This window comes from Lathamus discolor, chromosome 4, assembly GCF_037157495.1.
Source record: "Lathamus discolor isolate bLatDis1 chromosome 4, bLatDis1.hap1, whole genome shotgun sequence".
Taxonomy (NCBI): domain Eukaryota; kingdom Metazoa; phylum Chordata; class Aves; order Psittaciformes; family Psittacidae; genus Lathamus; species Lathamus discolor.
Window position 1 is genome coordinate 41,938,594 of NC_088887.1, and position 13,574 is coordinate 41,952,167.

General features: G+C 38.9%; 1 protein-coding gene across 5 annotated transcripts in view; it reads left to right on the plus strand.

The window, feature by feature from the left end:
- TAB3 (TGF-beta activated kinase 1 (MAP3K7) binding protein 3) overlaps positions 1–13,574 on the plus strand; it is a 49,773-nt gene that overhangs the window by 27,032 nt on the left and 9,167 nt on the right. For 2 of the 5 annotated variants that reach the window (XM_065677229.1, XM_065677228.1), the window contains 3 exons: positions 2,347–2,535; positions 6,477–7,929; positions 11,061–11,221. In XM_065677229.1, coding sequence (XP_065533301.1) covers positions 2,434–2,535; positions 6,477–7,929; positions 11,061–11,221 — 1,716 coding nt within the window. In that variant the 5' untranslated portion in view covers positions 2,347–2,433. The remainder of the gene's footprint in view (positions 1–2,346; positions 2,536–6,476; positions 7,930–11,060; positions 11,222–13,574) is intronic. The other 3 variants (XM_065677230.1, XM_065677232.1, XM_065677233.1) reach the window with 3 other exon arrangements.

Consider the following 13,574-nt stretch of genomic DNA (forward strand, 5'->3'; position numbering starts at 1 on the left):
AAAATGCTGGATAATGGGTACAACAAAGTGCTGGGCTCCTGGATAAGGCAGTAGTGAATTCTATGGTACTGGCTGAAAAAGTAACAAATTTCCACAGTACTTTAAGCATGGAATCCAAAGAGTTCTGACTAAATATGTGTTCATGCTTCTCAAGATAACTATTTCAGGTTTCTTATAGTCTTTTCAAGGCTATCGGTGTAACTAGAAGCTTCAGGTCTTCAAAGTGAATTTTTGTGTGTGTATGTGTGTGTGTGTGTGTGTGTGTGTTTAAAAGAGAACTCTGATAAAATTCATAGCTGGCCAGTAGCCCATATTACATTTGCATTTACATTTGAAGAGGGAAGTGATACAAAGGCTTTTGTTTGTGCAAATTAATTAAAATTATTATCTTCTATTTCAGATTTTCAAATACTGTCATTTGTTATTCCACTGGAGTTTTTAACTGCAGTTTATTCTGATAGGGTATTCTTCATTACTGCACTGTATTCCCTGCCTCCTCGGAAAAGGAGTGTCTAGAATCACATAGAGCTTGACAGCTGTACGGTTTTCTTTGAGAGTCCATGTGCTGGTCTGCCTTTCAGAGTATGATGTTTGTCAGTTATGAAAAACAAGTTTTATAAAAGGTCCCCTACTGTGAGTGTAGCTACAAAGTTTCAGATAGCTTTTGTAGTTAGTGGAAACTTGTTTCCTTTTAAAATAAAATGGGGGGTCTGCAGCTTTACTGCAGTGTACAGAGCTGCATTGTGATTATACAATGTAAGTTTACTATAGCATTTCTTAAATCACAGCAGAGTAGTTCATATATCTCGCTGTTCTTTAAATTTGTCTCATTTATCTTGAGACAGTGAGTGATATGACAGATGTAACACTGGATACTAGAATTTATCAGATATGACAGAGAGAAAGCCGTCTGTAAGCCTATGTGTTACTTAATGAATGCTTAAAAGCTAAAAAGGTGTTCAAAAAAAGTAGCCACATAGTGGAGCGGACTTGACTTCTGCTTTTGTTGTGGTGGTGGTTGTTGTTTTGCCCCTTTTCAGAGAAAAGAAGTACTATTTTGAAAGGGGTGAAAAAAGAAAGGCATGGTTATTAAATACTCAAAATAATGATTAAAAAAAGAAAAAAAAAAAAAAAAGAACCAAAACAAACACCAAAGCTTTTTTACACTAAACCTGACATTTCGTATTTCTTTGAAGACGTAGGAAAGATACAGGGAACTGTTGGAGTTTATTACTGTGTAAAGTTATGTATATGATTGTGCTGATCTGTTGTACTGTTCTAGACTGCTATTAGCAGTGGAGCTTAACAGGTGAAAAACTGACTGTAGTACACTGAGGTTGAGATAGCATGATGCAAACATTGGACTTCAAGTAGCTAATACATTACTTAATCACCAAGTCTGCTGGTATCTGACTTTCATTTCTGTTCTTGAGCACAGGTACTACATTCTCTGCAGTTAAGAATTCAATTGAGTAATGTTGGAAAGTCTTTGAAGCTTAGCAATAATAGATGTGTTATAGGGGCTATTGTGCACCACTTTCATGCAAATTCTTTTTGAATCTTTACTTAGACTTCAGCTACCTTTTGATTACTACTGTGATGATAAGCCACAAGTGAGAAAAGCATTTGTTGACCCACACTTTATTTGCCTTCTAGCAGTCCTTGGATATTGAAGTTCAGATAGAATCTGTTTGCTGTTGAATGCAATAATCGTGAAATGGAAGGAGGGGGTTTTGTCACTTGCGTTAGTGTGAATGTAATAGGTGCTTTGCAAAAATCTGAAATAGATCCTCATCATAACCCTAAAAAAGACTCTAAAGTCTAACTCTTGTTGCGTGTTACAAAAATTGCTTGCAGCTTCTTGGATTTGTAGTGATGTAGCAAGGAAAGAGTTTAAGCCCTATTACTAGAGGAATATTTTTGGGTAATTGTGCTTCTTAGTTTTCCAGCATGTTATTGTTAGAATTTTGCAAATAGCATTTATGCTTTGTGACAACTTCAGGCTTTTCTGCAAACTGTTCAGAATTTCACTGGCAGTAAGTATATAGGAGTTCTGTTTCATGTAGGTCAGATTAAGTTGTGCCTACATGGTACCACAGGGGGACTGTGTAAAGACCTATACTAGCACATGCCAGGGAAATGTTGTATGTATACCTGTGATATATTAAGTGTTTTAATATCAGATTTTGAGACATGATGATTCCCATTTTTTGTGTTTTAAGCCATTGTCTCTCTTGATATCTAGATCTAAAAATGCAGTACAGTAATTCTTTCACAGATGCAGCTGGGGAAGGAAGAGAGTTGTGATGGCTTAGAAGATACTTGATTTTGTGTTCTTTCTTACAGAAAATGCCGGAAGCCTCAGAAGATCATAATCATTGGAAGGCCTGTTGAATTCCATTTTTTGGTAATCTGGAACATCATCAGTCTGGCATGGCGCAGAGCAGTCAGCAACTCGACGTTCAGGTACTCCATGATCTCCGGCAACGTTTCCCTGAGATACCTGAAGGGGTGGTGTCTCAGTGCATGCTTCAGGTATGGTAAAGAGTTTTAAGAGCCTGTGTTTTATTTCTGAGGTATAAAAATTCATTTTCATAGTGTACATGGAGCATAAATTTTCATTCTTCCACTTTTAAACAGTGGAAGACTGCACTACTTGAACTTGTGTCCTGTCTTCCTGTCTAAAAAAAGATTTTAGAATTCTTCACTTACGCTTGTGGGGGTTTTCCTGCTGACTGTTCTTCCTTGTCTGTGTGACCTGTGACCCTATGCATATAGGGAATAAGGGAAGTGGCTAATAGGATGGTTATTGATGATGGCTACATAAATAACATACTGGGAGAGATTTTAGCAAATAATGACTCATTCTGCTGAGATAAGGAACTGCCCTAAGCTAGGAATCTAAAGGTTTTCTGTCTTCATAGTGTCTTTTTGCCATGGCTGTCTATCAAAAGGTTTATTTTCACTTCTCTGTTTCCAAATCAGGTGGCAGTTCTTTTTTCCTTTCTTTTTTATTTTTCTTCTCTTCTTTTCCCTTTCCATTTCTTCCTTCCACCTTCATCTAAAATCACAAATTGGAAGTGATGGGAAGTGATAAGTGACCATACATAATCATCTTCATAGTCTTAGTCATCTGGAAATACCTTCCATTAATGGAAAGATTTAGGAGAAGAATAGAAACATACAAGATCTTTTGGCTTTGTGTGTCTGTGGCTAATGTAGAATCTAATGTGATAAACTGCTGGAGATGAAAGTAGTGGCAGAGGAATAGATTTAATTATAACTGTAACTTTTGAATTGTGTGTCTTCTAAACCATACAAATACAAATTAATTGATTTCAGACAAGAAGCCCTGCAATGTAAAGCTTTACTTATCCTGATGTTCATCTCTTCTGTACTGTTAAGTACATTATCCTTTTAATGAACTGTGTTTGTCATAGACATCTTGAAACCAATAAGATTAAACTGCCCCTAATACTGCAGAAGTATATCTATACTATAATACAGTGATATTATATATATTATGTATATTATATATTGTATGTATAGCTGGGTAATGTTGCAAATATCTGTCATTTTTTTTCCAAACCCACTTTATATTTGTTTTAAGATACATGAGCAGGTTTCCATTAACGTTTTGCAATACATGCTCTAGATGTAAACCAGGGTGTGTTTTGGACCTATAAAAAATTGAGGGTGCTTTGAAATGGCAAATATATTCCATATTCTGAGAAAATCTCTCTACCTCCACCCTGATGAAGTGACTTGGAGTCTATGAAGTTCAGTTTAGAAATCAAGTGGCTTTTCATAGTGGTTAGCTTTTTTTGAGATAGCTGTCTTGGAACTGTGATGCTGGTTATGATTATTACAGGGTCTGATTCCCACATGTTCTGGTTTTATTTTTTCCTGTGATATATCTGGATATTTTCATTGACGATTGGAGTCTAGAAGGAAAGTTTCGCACAGAGGGAAAGTAGTCAGGGAGAAGTATCTATAGGGTTCATCAAACATAATTGCTGGACTCTTCTGTCTTCTGTCATGTTCAGTAGTAAGTCTTCATCTGAGATTCTTAATATGTTTGCCTGATAGTGGAATCATATGAAATTCTGGGAAAGTAATCTTCACTTTAGCGTTAAGACTGACTAGGTATCAGTAAAGGACTGATATGACTTTCCAACTAGTGAGTAGGCTGTTGAAAATTGTGCTACAAGGTCATGTGAGTATTAATATGTATACAGACTTTACATGGTGATAGTATTTGAAACAGAAGTGAAACCATTAGTGGCATATATTCTTTAGGATCGTAATCTTAGCACACTAAGGAAGGCGGGGGTGTATGCATCTATATATAAATATGTACACACTCATTCTGGTAGGAAGTGCTGTATGTCACAAAAGGTAGAATCGTAGAATCATAGAATAGTTAGGGTTGGAAAGGACCTCAGGCTTTGCACAAGTCCAGGTAGATGACATCAACTGCTTTACCCTTGTCCATCAGTTCTTGTAGCCCCATCATAGAAGGCCACCAAATTGGTCAGGCAGGATTTCCCCTTAGTGAAGCCATGCTGGCTGTCACCAAGCACCATGTTGTTTGTCATGTGCCTTAGCATGCCTTCCAGGAGAATGTGCTCCAAGTTTTTGCCAGGCACAGAGGTGAGACTGACTGCTCTGTAATTCCCCGGGTCTTCTATTATCCCCTTCTTGAAAATGGGGGTTATATTTCCCTTTCCAGTCATCGGGAACTTCACCTGACTGCCATGATTTTTCAAATATGATGGCCAGTGTCTTAGCAACTTCATTCGCCAGCTCCTTCAGGACCCACAGATGGATTTCATCAGGTCCCATGGACTTGTGCACATTCAGGTTTTTAAGATGGTCTCGAACCAGATCCTCTCCTACAGTGGGCCCAAGGTCTTCATTCTCACAGTCCCTGAGTCTACCTTCTAAGACCTGGGTGGTGCAGTCAGAGCCTTTGCCAGTGAAGACCGAGGCGAAGAAGTCATTCAGAACCTCAGCCTTCTCCAAATCCTGTGTAGCCAGTTCTCCTGAAAGCTTCCTCAGGGGGCCTATGTTGTCCCTTGTCTGTTTTTTGTTTGCTACGTACCTAGAGAATCCCTTCCTGTTATCCTTAACATCCCTGGCTAGGTTTAATTCTAACTGGGCCTTAGCCTTCCTAACCTGGTCCCTAGCTTCCCGGACAACATCCCTGTACTCTTCCCAGGCCGCCTGTCCTTGCTTCAACTTTTTATAAGCCTCTTTTTTCATCTGAATTTTCCTCAGCAGCTCCTTATCCATCCAAGGAGGTCTCCTGGCCCTCCTGCTACACTTCCTTCTAGTTGGGAAGGTACCAGTCTTGGATCACATGTAACGAAGTTAGGGTCCTGAGGACCAGATGTAGTGGAACTTAGAATGTGGTGTGGTTTTTTTGTTTGGTCTTTTTTTTTTTTTCATTTAACTACTGTTTAAATTAAAAACTGAACCACAGCTGATCAGCTGATACAGACAGTTGCATAAGAAACTGGGGAGAAAAAAAATACACTGTCTGGATGGCTTTCTAGTGGTCCTGCTCTTAAAGAAAAGCTATCACTTATGTCATTCTTTGAACAAGACTAGATTAAATTAGGGAAAGATTAAGGGAAAGGGAATTCCCCATTATACTTTTTATTTGCTTCATAATATGTCTGTACAGTTTCAGCTGCTGGCACCAAAGAAGACATGAAACATTTTCAGGGGTTATTTGGTTTCTTCACTGATGTATCAATAAACATTTTTATTTATTTATTTATTTATTTATTTTTAACCTTGATTCTGAAAGGCAGTTGAAATTATGTCAGAATTGTAAGGTGCTTTATGGAATTGCCATACTTTTTGGAGCAGTACTGATACTGACTTTATTTTTAAGACACTACATTCTGCTGTACCAAGCAAAACTGTTTGTGGTTTGTTTTTTGGTTTGTTTTTTTTTTTCTGTACCAAGAAAATTCTGAGCTTTTAAACTTTCATGTAAAGAGAAATACTCAGATAAACAGTAAAAAAAGGTGAGAGCAGTAAATGCTCAGGTAAACATTAAAATGTCATCCGCATTTTGGGTTCAACTTTACAAAGTTCGCAATTTTGATCTAGTTCAGTTTGATCTGTGTTGCTGCTATTAGAAGCGTAGATACCTGTTCCTTGGAGAAGATGCTGAGACTTCTAACCATTGCTTTCCCCAAATGTGGACTTGATTTTCTTAATATGTCATACTGTAGCTAGTGTAACCATAGCATTTTGCTAGATGCCATGTGAGCTGTGTACTACTTACATACTGTGACTTGGTGGGTATTACTTTTATGTCAAAATTTGTGTTTCTGAGATGTTATCTGTAGTTGTATTCAAGCTGGGCTTGACTGCAGCTTCAGTTGAATGCTTGTTGAATGCTAAGCAGTGGCATTTTCTGTTGCCATTTGACGATAATATGTGTCCATTCTTACTCCTAGAACAACAACAACCTAGATGCCTGTTGTCGAGCCCTCGCACAGGAGAGCAACAAATACTTATATATGGAGTACCATAGCCCTGATGATACCAGAATGAATAGAAATAGCCTTTTGCACATTAATCTGGGTATTCATCCTCATACCAGCTATCATGCAGGGGATGGAGCTCAACTTAATGGTGGTCGTACACTGGTACATAGTTCAAGTGATGGACATATTGATCCACAACGCACAGCAGGTAAACAGTTGATATGCTTAGTCCAAGAACCACATTCTGCTCCCGCTGTTGTGGCAGCTTCTCCTAGTTACAATCCATTTTTCATGAATGACCAGAATAGAAATGCAGCTACTCCTCCTCCACAGCCACCTCCACAGCCATCTTCCATACAACCAGGAATGAACACGTCTGCTATGCAAGGCCCTCCTCCCACGTATATGCACATACCTCGGTACAGTACAAATCCCATTACTGTTACAGTATCACAAAACCTCCCCTCTGGACAGAGTGTACCCAGAGCTCTACAAATTCTTCCACAGATTCCAAGCAATCTTTATGGGACTCCTGGCTCTATTTATATAAGACAAACATCTCAGAGTTCTTCAGGACGACAGACTCCTCAGAATACACAATGGCATTCATCACCGCAGGGCCCAGTTCCACATTATTCTCCCCGTCCTCTACCTGTGTATCCCCATCAGCAGAACTACCAACCTTCTCAGTATTCTCCTAAACAACCCCAGATCCCTCAGTCAGCTTTTCGATCACCACCGGCATCTCAGTGTCCCTCTCCCTTTGGCTCTCCTCAACACCAAGTTCAGCCTCCTCAGTTGAGTCATCAGAGTTCACATGTTTTCATGCCTCCTAGTCCTTCAACTGTCCCACCCCATCCATATCAACAAGCATCCCAGACTTTTCAAAAACAAGGTGGTCCCTCTGTATCATATCTTCCTACTTTTGCTGGATCGAGTTTATCCAAAGGTTCCATGAATAAAATAGAAATTACAGTTGAGCCACCACAAAGACCTGGGACTGCAATGAACAGAAGTCCTTCACCAATAAGTAATCAGCCATCTCAACGAAACCAGCACCCGCTATATACAGCCACTACTCCTCCTTCAAGCTCTCCATCAAGAGGTATGTCGGGTCAACCCAAACCTCCATTTAGTGTTAATCCAGTATATATTACCTACACTCAACCAACTGGACCTACAGGTGCACCAACACAGTCTCCTCGGGTAATGGTATCTCAGCCAAACCCAACCATTTTTAAAATCACAGTAGGTCGAGCACCGACTGAGAATCTTTTAAATTTAGTGGACCAAGAAGAGCGTTCTGCAGCACCAGAACCTATTCAGCCTATTTCTGTAATCCCAGGATCTGGAGGAGAAAAAGGAAGCCATAAGTATCAGAGAAGTTCTAGTTCTGGATCAGATGACTATGCTTACACTCAAGGTAAACATTTCACCCTACAAATTGTATTAATGTAAAATGCATTTTCAGCTTGATTTTGCTACTTTCTAAGTGAGAATTTTTGAACTGTTCAGAGAAAAATAGGAATTGCACCAAAAATGTGTTACTGAGTTTAGTTTGATTTTTTTTTTTTTTTTTTTTTTTTTTTTTTTTTTTTTTTTTTTTTTAGAAAATTTACCAAGTTTCAGTCTAATACATAAAGAATTTCTGAGTTTCTTAAAATTGTTATGCTTTTGATATTGGGTGACTCCTTAAAAGAAAACATTACTGCTAACAGGAGTAACTAGTTTGCTCAAATACTGTGTGTCCAGTTTGTAAATTCTGAGCTGTCATTAATATGTTTTATTTGTTCTGTGTTTGGGTGCTTTATAAAACCACTTCTGCAGGGAATTCGAATTCAATTTATTTGCCTTAGATTGAAGAGTACTAAGTGAAAGTGGAGCGTGAGGTAGGATTGCAGTTACAGTTACATCTGGTGTCAATAAAAATTTTTATTTTGAAAGGTATTAGAATAATTATTTTTAAGAACTTAATCAAAAGTTCACTTCTTCCACTTAAAATTTTCAAACAGGAGGAAGTGATTGGCAGACAAATTTTAGGATGTGTGTTCTGCTGCATAGGGATAGAATGTGGTTAGATTTGATGCCATGTATAAATGAAGAATTAAGTAATTTAGTAAAGAAAAAAAAATAAAATCTGACCTTTAGCTGAAAACTCTTTTTCTCAGAATAATCTGCTTTATAGATTTGAACATTTAAAATTGAGCAAAGGAATCAGTCTGCAAGCAAACCAATCATTTGGGTTAATGACAGAATGACAATCAGTAACAATTACTGGAAGAATGTGCTTTTTTTCTTGTGTTTGGAAAAGAGAGTCTATTCCTTCATTGTTCCTTCTAGCCTTCCTTTCACTTTAGAGAGTTGATATAGTGGTTATAATGCTGCCCTGTAGTTCTTGATTTCTTATTTTGCTTTATGTCTTTTGAGCTTTTCTCACTCATCAGCAAGGAACTGTTCTGTACCTGGTAGACCCAATTAGAAGTGTTATTTAGAGAGAATGAATGCTAGCAGATGTGTAACTCATAGGCCTTATGTTTTGTTTGATGATGTTCCTATTACTGTTAGCTTTGTTAAAGATTGTAGGTTACATGAGAAAACTGTAAGTAGCTTCACATAACTGAAAAAAAAGCATTATGAAATGTAGAAACCTGGTTTTACTTTTGCACCTTTGATGGGATTTGTGTATTTGGAAAATAAAACCAATAGAACTAGTTAGTATGTGCTTTCTGGGAGGCATCTGTTTTTGTGGCAATACCTACCACAGCTGGGACTTTATAGAGCCTTTGGTATTGTTGCACTCTGAACTCTTGATGGAAATAAATTGTAGAAGAATAAATGTGACATTCTTTACTACAACAAAAGACTTATAAAGAGGAATGTATTTAACAGCTTACTATAGGGAACGAGTTTAATTTCCTTTTGAACATGAACCATTGTGAAATGTATTACCAAAATCCATTCTGATGTCAGCACTTGCACTGTTTCTTTGTAGTGTGAGTCATGTTTGATGACTTGGTCTAGAGTATAATGCAAAGCTATGCAATGTAGTCATACTGGGTGTTAAGTTGGAAGTCACACAAAACCAAGGTTTGATAGCAATAGTGCAAAATCATACAACCTGGCATCTGTACTTTTAATTTTGTGATCTCTTAGACTACTTCGACTTAACAGTGCTTCGACTTACACTACTTCAGGAAGTAGGGAACAACTTTGTTCAGTAATAGTGGTGTCTATACTATGGAAACATCTGATGTTATACTTTAATAGGATTTTCAGTGCACAGAATACTGACAAACCCCGCTGCTTTTTATGCTGCTGACTGTTTGGGTTTAGGGGGTTTTTGGTGGGTTTTTATTTGGGGTTTTTTTGTTGTTCTGTTTGATTTGTTTTGGTTGTTTGGGGGTGGTTTTCTGCTCCCCAGTAAACTGCGTCATATTTTTGCTAATTTTTCTAACTTTTTTTTTTTTTTTTTTTTTTTTACTGCAAATATCCGTGAGCTATGATGTGGTTTTTCTCTCCCTGTGTTGGATAGGGGTGAAGAAAAGAGCAGGTACTGGCCAATGCTTGTCTGAATACCCACAGCAGATTTCTTTTGCTTTTCTCTGTCCTGCTAGACTTTAATCAGGTAAAACCAGCCAGATCAGAAAGTGCTAAGTATCACACTAATTGTCTTGCCCAGTTTTTGCATCATGATGAAATACTGAGAAATGCTCTTCCTGCAGAAACTGAGTATTATTTTCTAGCTAGTCAGAGTTTGTTCTTTGGCTTCTGTGGGAGCTCAACATCAGTTTGTGACCAAGAGTCATAAGTTTCAGTACCAAACCAGAAATATCAGAGAATGATTACCAGCAGAGGGAGGTTGAATCAGTGAATCAGATCTAATGTAGAATTGAAGACCCTGAAGCACCTGAGCTGCCTCTGCTTTTTATTTTTGGATTCTCTGTCTGTTTTATTGAAGTTGTATAGATTTGCCTTTGGGCACTGGGAAACATAGAGTATTGAGAATTACAGTACTCTGAAAAATCTAAGACTACTTTAAAGTTGTTATAGCATAATCTGTAATAGCAGTGGAAAACTGTTCAGGACTGACATTTGGCTAATGTCTCAACGCTAGTGTGTCAGCTGCTGTTGAGCAGCAGATACAAAGTGTGTTACCTTCTGATCTTACCTCTGGTATTTATTTTTTTTCTTTGCCAGTACAGTATTAATATAACTAGGTTGCTGTTGCATCCCGAGAAGCTGTGTCCTTGTACAGGTGCCTTTGTATTTTTGAGACGAGAAAGACCAAATGCAAAAAAAGAAGCTTTGACCAAAATGGTAATATCAACTTCAAGTTACTGTCTAAAGCGTGGTTTTATTCTGGAAGAACTTTGTTCTAAATTGTAGTTCATTTGGCATGAAAGCATCTTCACACTGGTACTTGGCTGCATGTTTATGATCACTTTTTTTTTTTTCCCCAGAAGGGTCACTCATGAATATTATGCGTAAGTTGACAATTCATTTTTCTGGGGTTTTGTGTGTTAGTAACTATTTCTTTTCCATGTACAACATTAGCCTTGCTGTTACATCAGCGAGCAAGGATGGAGAGATTAGCAAAGGAACTGAAGCTTGAGAAAGACGAGCTAGAACGCCTGAAAGCTGAAGTCAATGGTATGGAGCATGATCTAATGCAGAGACGGCTTCGAAGAGTTAGCTGTACAACTGCAATTCCAACAGTAAGCAATTTGTTAGTATTTTAATTCAAGATACAGTTTTATTTTTTATATTTTCATGAACTGCAGTATTACAAAAAAGAAAAAAACCCCAACATTTTGGGGTATAAATTCTTCGATCATTGAAGGTGAATTTTTGTGATTTCTTGGCTTGTTGTAACCCAGCTCTTGTAATTTAGAAGCAGATATGTGTCCAGCATTCTCAGTGTTCACAACAATTTCTGAAACTTGTATAGAAGTGCTTTTCTGGGCCACAGAACTGAATAGATAGTTACTTTCCTAACAACCTATACAAGTATGTGTTCAAGTCTGTTTAAAGAGCCCACACCATATACAGCTTGGTGTTCATGAAGCAAGGTTTCACTTTTTTGAAGTTATTTTGTTGTATTGAAGCATTTTGTTGTTTGAGGGGTTGCATCTCATATGCAATCTATTTCCCATTTGGTATATGCAGATTATGCCAAGTGACTTGGTGGCCAATCGGCAGTGTTGGCTCAAATAGTTGGCACCTCTCTCTTGTCTTTTCCGTATTGATATTTTCTACCTGTAGAACTTCACACCTGCAAGTGACTTTAGTCCAAACGCCTGTATGGCTCTGATAATAGAATTCATTTGACTGAAAAATACCTTCCAGTTTGAGCAGTTGTTAGCCAAATCAGTTCAGACTTACTCTCTGTGTTGACATGAACAATGCACACAATTGTAGGCTGGGAGGCATAGTAGGGACTTTTAGCTGCTTAACTAGTACAGCCAATGTATGTCTCCCCTGTTTCAGGGCAGCTCTTCACAGATACATTCCAGGAAGGAATACAGAGGTATTGTCTTGAGTGCAGGGAGGAGGTTAGGAAAGCCAAAGCCCAACTGGAGTTGAGTCTGGTACAGGATGTCAAAGACAAAAGGAAGGCTATCGAAAATGTGGGCCCATTGCTTAACAATACAGGAAGCCTGGTTACATAGGACATGGAAGAGGCTGAGATCGAATGCCTCCTTTACTTCAGTCTTTACAGGCTTTCAAGAATCCTTACTCCAAGGGAACCCCAGGAAAAGTCCAGATCAAGGAAGGTATACCTTTGGTGGAAGAGGATTAGGTCAGGGAATACTTAAGCAAAGCAAATACACCCTGAGGGTCACGGTCCTGGATGGGATGCTGAGGGAGCTGGCATATGTCATTGCAAGGCCATTCTGTATAATCTTTGATTGATAATGGTGTTTGGGAGAAGTGACCAAAGACTAGAGGAGAGAAAATGTCACTTCTGTCTTCAAGAATGAATACCCACAGAACTATAGGCTGGTCATCCTCACCTTGATCCTTGGGAAAGTGATGGAGGAGCTAATCCTGGAGACCCTTTCCAGGCACATTAAAAGCAATTGGTAGTCAGCATGGATTCACAGAGGAAAAGTCAAGTTTCAGGATTGAATAAACTTCTAGGATGAAAGTACTTTCCTGGTAGATATGGGGAGAGCAGTGGTTGTTGTTTATCTAGACTTCCCATAAGGCTTTAAACATAATCTCATTTAAGATCTTCATAGAAAAGCTGACGAAGTGTGGGCTGGATGAACAGCAATGTGGACTGAAAATGGGCTGAACAGCCAGGTCAAGAGTGTGGTAATCAGTGGCACAAAGTCTGCTTGGAGGCCAGTGCTAGCAGTATACTGCAGGGGTCAGTGCAGGGTCTGACCCTGATTAATATCTTCCTTAATGAACTGAGTGGTGTGGCAGAGTGTACCCTCAGCAAGTCTGCTGATGACACAAAACTGGGAGTGTTGTGCTGCCGTTCAGAGCAACCTCAACAAACTGAAAAAACGGAGTGGCAGGAACCTAACGCCCAGTACAAGAGAGAGGTCATACTGGAGAGTCCAGTGAAGTGCTGCAAAACTTATTTACCATCTCTCCTGTGAGGGCATGCTGAGAAAGCTAGGACTGTTCAGCCTGGGGAAGAAAAGACTTAAGGGGTTCTTGACAATGTATAGATATACCTGAAGGGAGGGTGCAAAGAGAGCAGAGACAGGCTTTTTCCACTGGTGCCCACTGGAAATGGACACACACTGAAACACAGGAGGCAGTGAGCACAAACTGAAACGCAGGAGGTTCCCTCTGAACATAAGGAACCACTTCTTTACTATGTGGTTGACTGAACACTGGCACAGGTTCCCCTGGGAGGTGTGGAGTCTTCATCTCTGGAGATACTCAAAAGCCATTTGTCATCTGGGTGGAGGGGTTGGGCCAGGTGACCTCCAGAGGTTCCTTCCAACCTTGAACTCTCTTGTGATCTTGTGACTCTGTGATGCTAGAATATATCCTAGGATAAGATGGTTATTCCTGCATATGTGTTAATAATCACTGTTGCTAGCACTA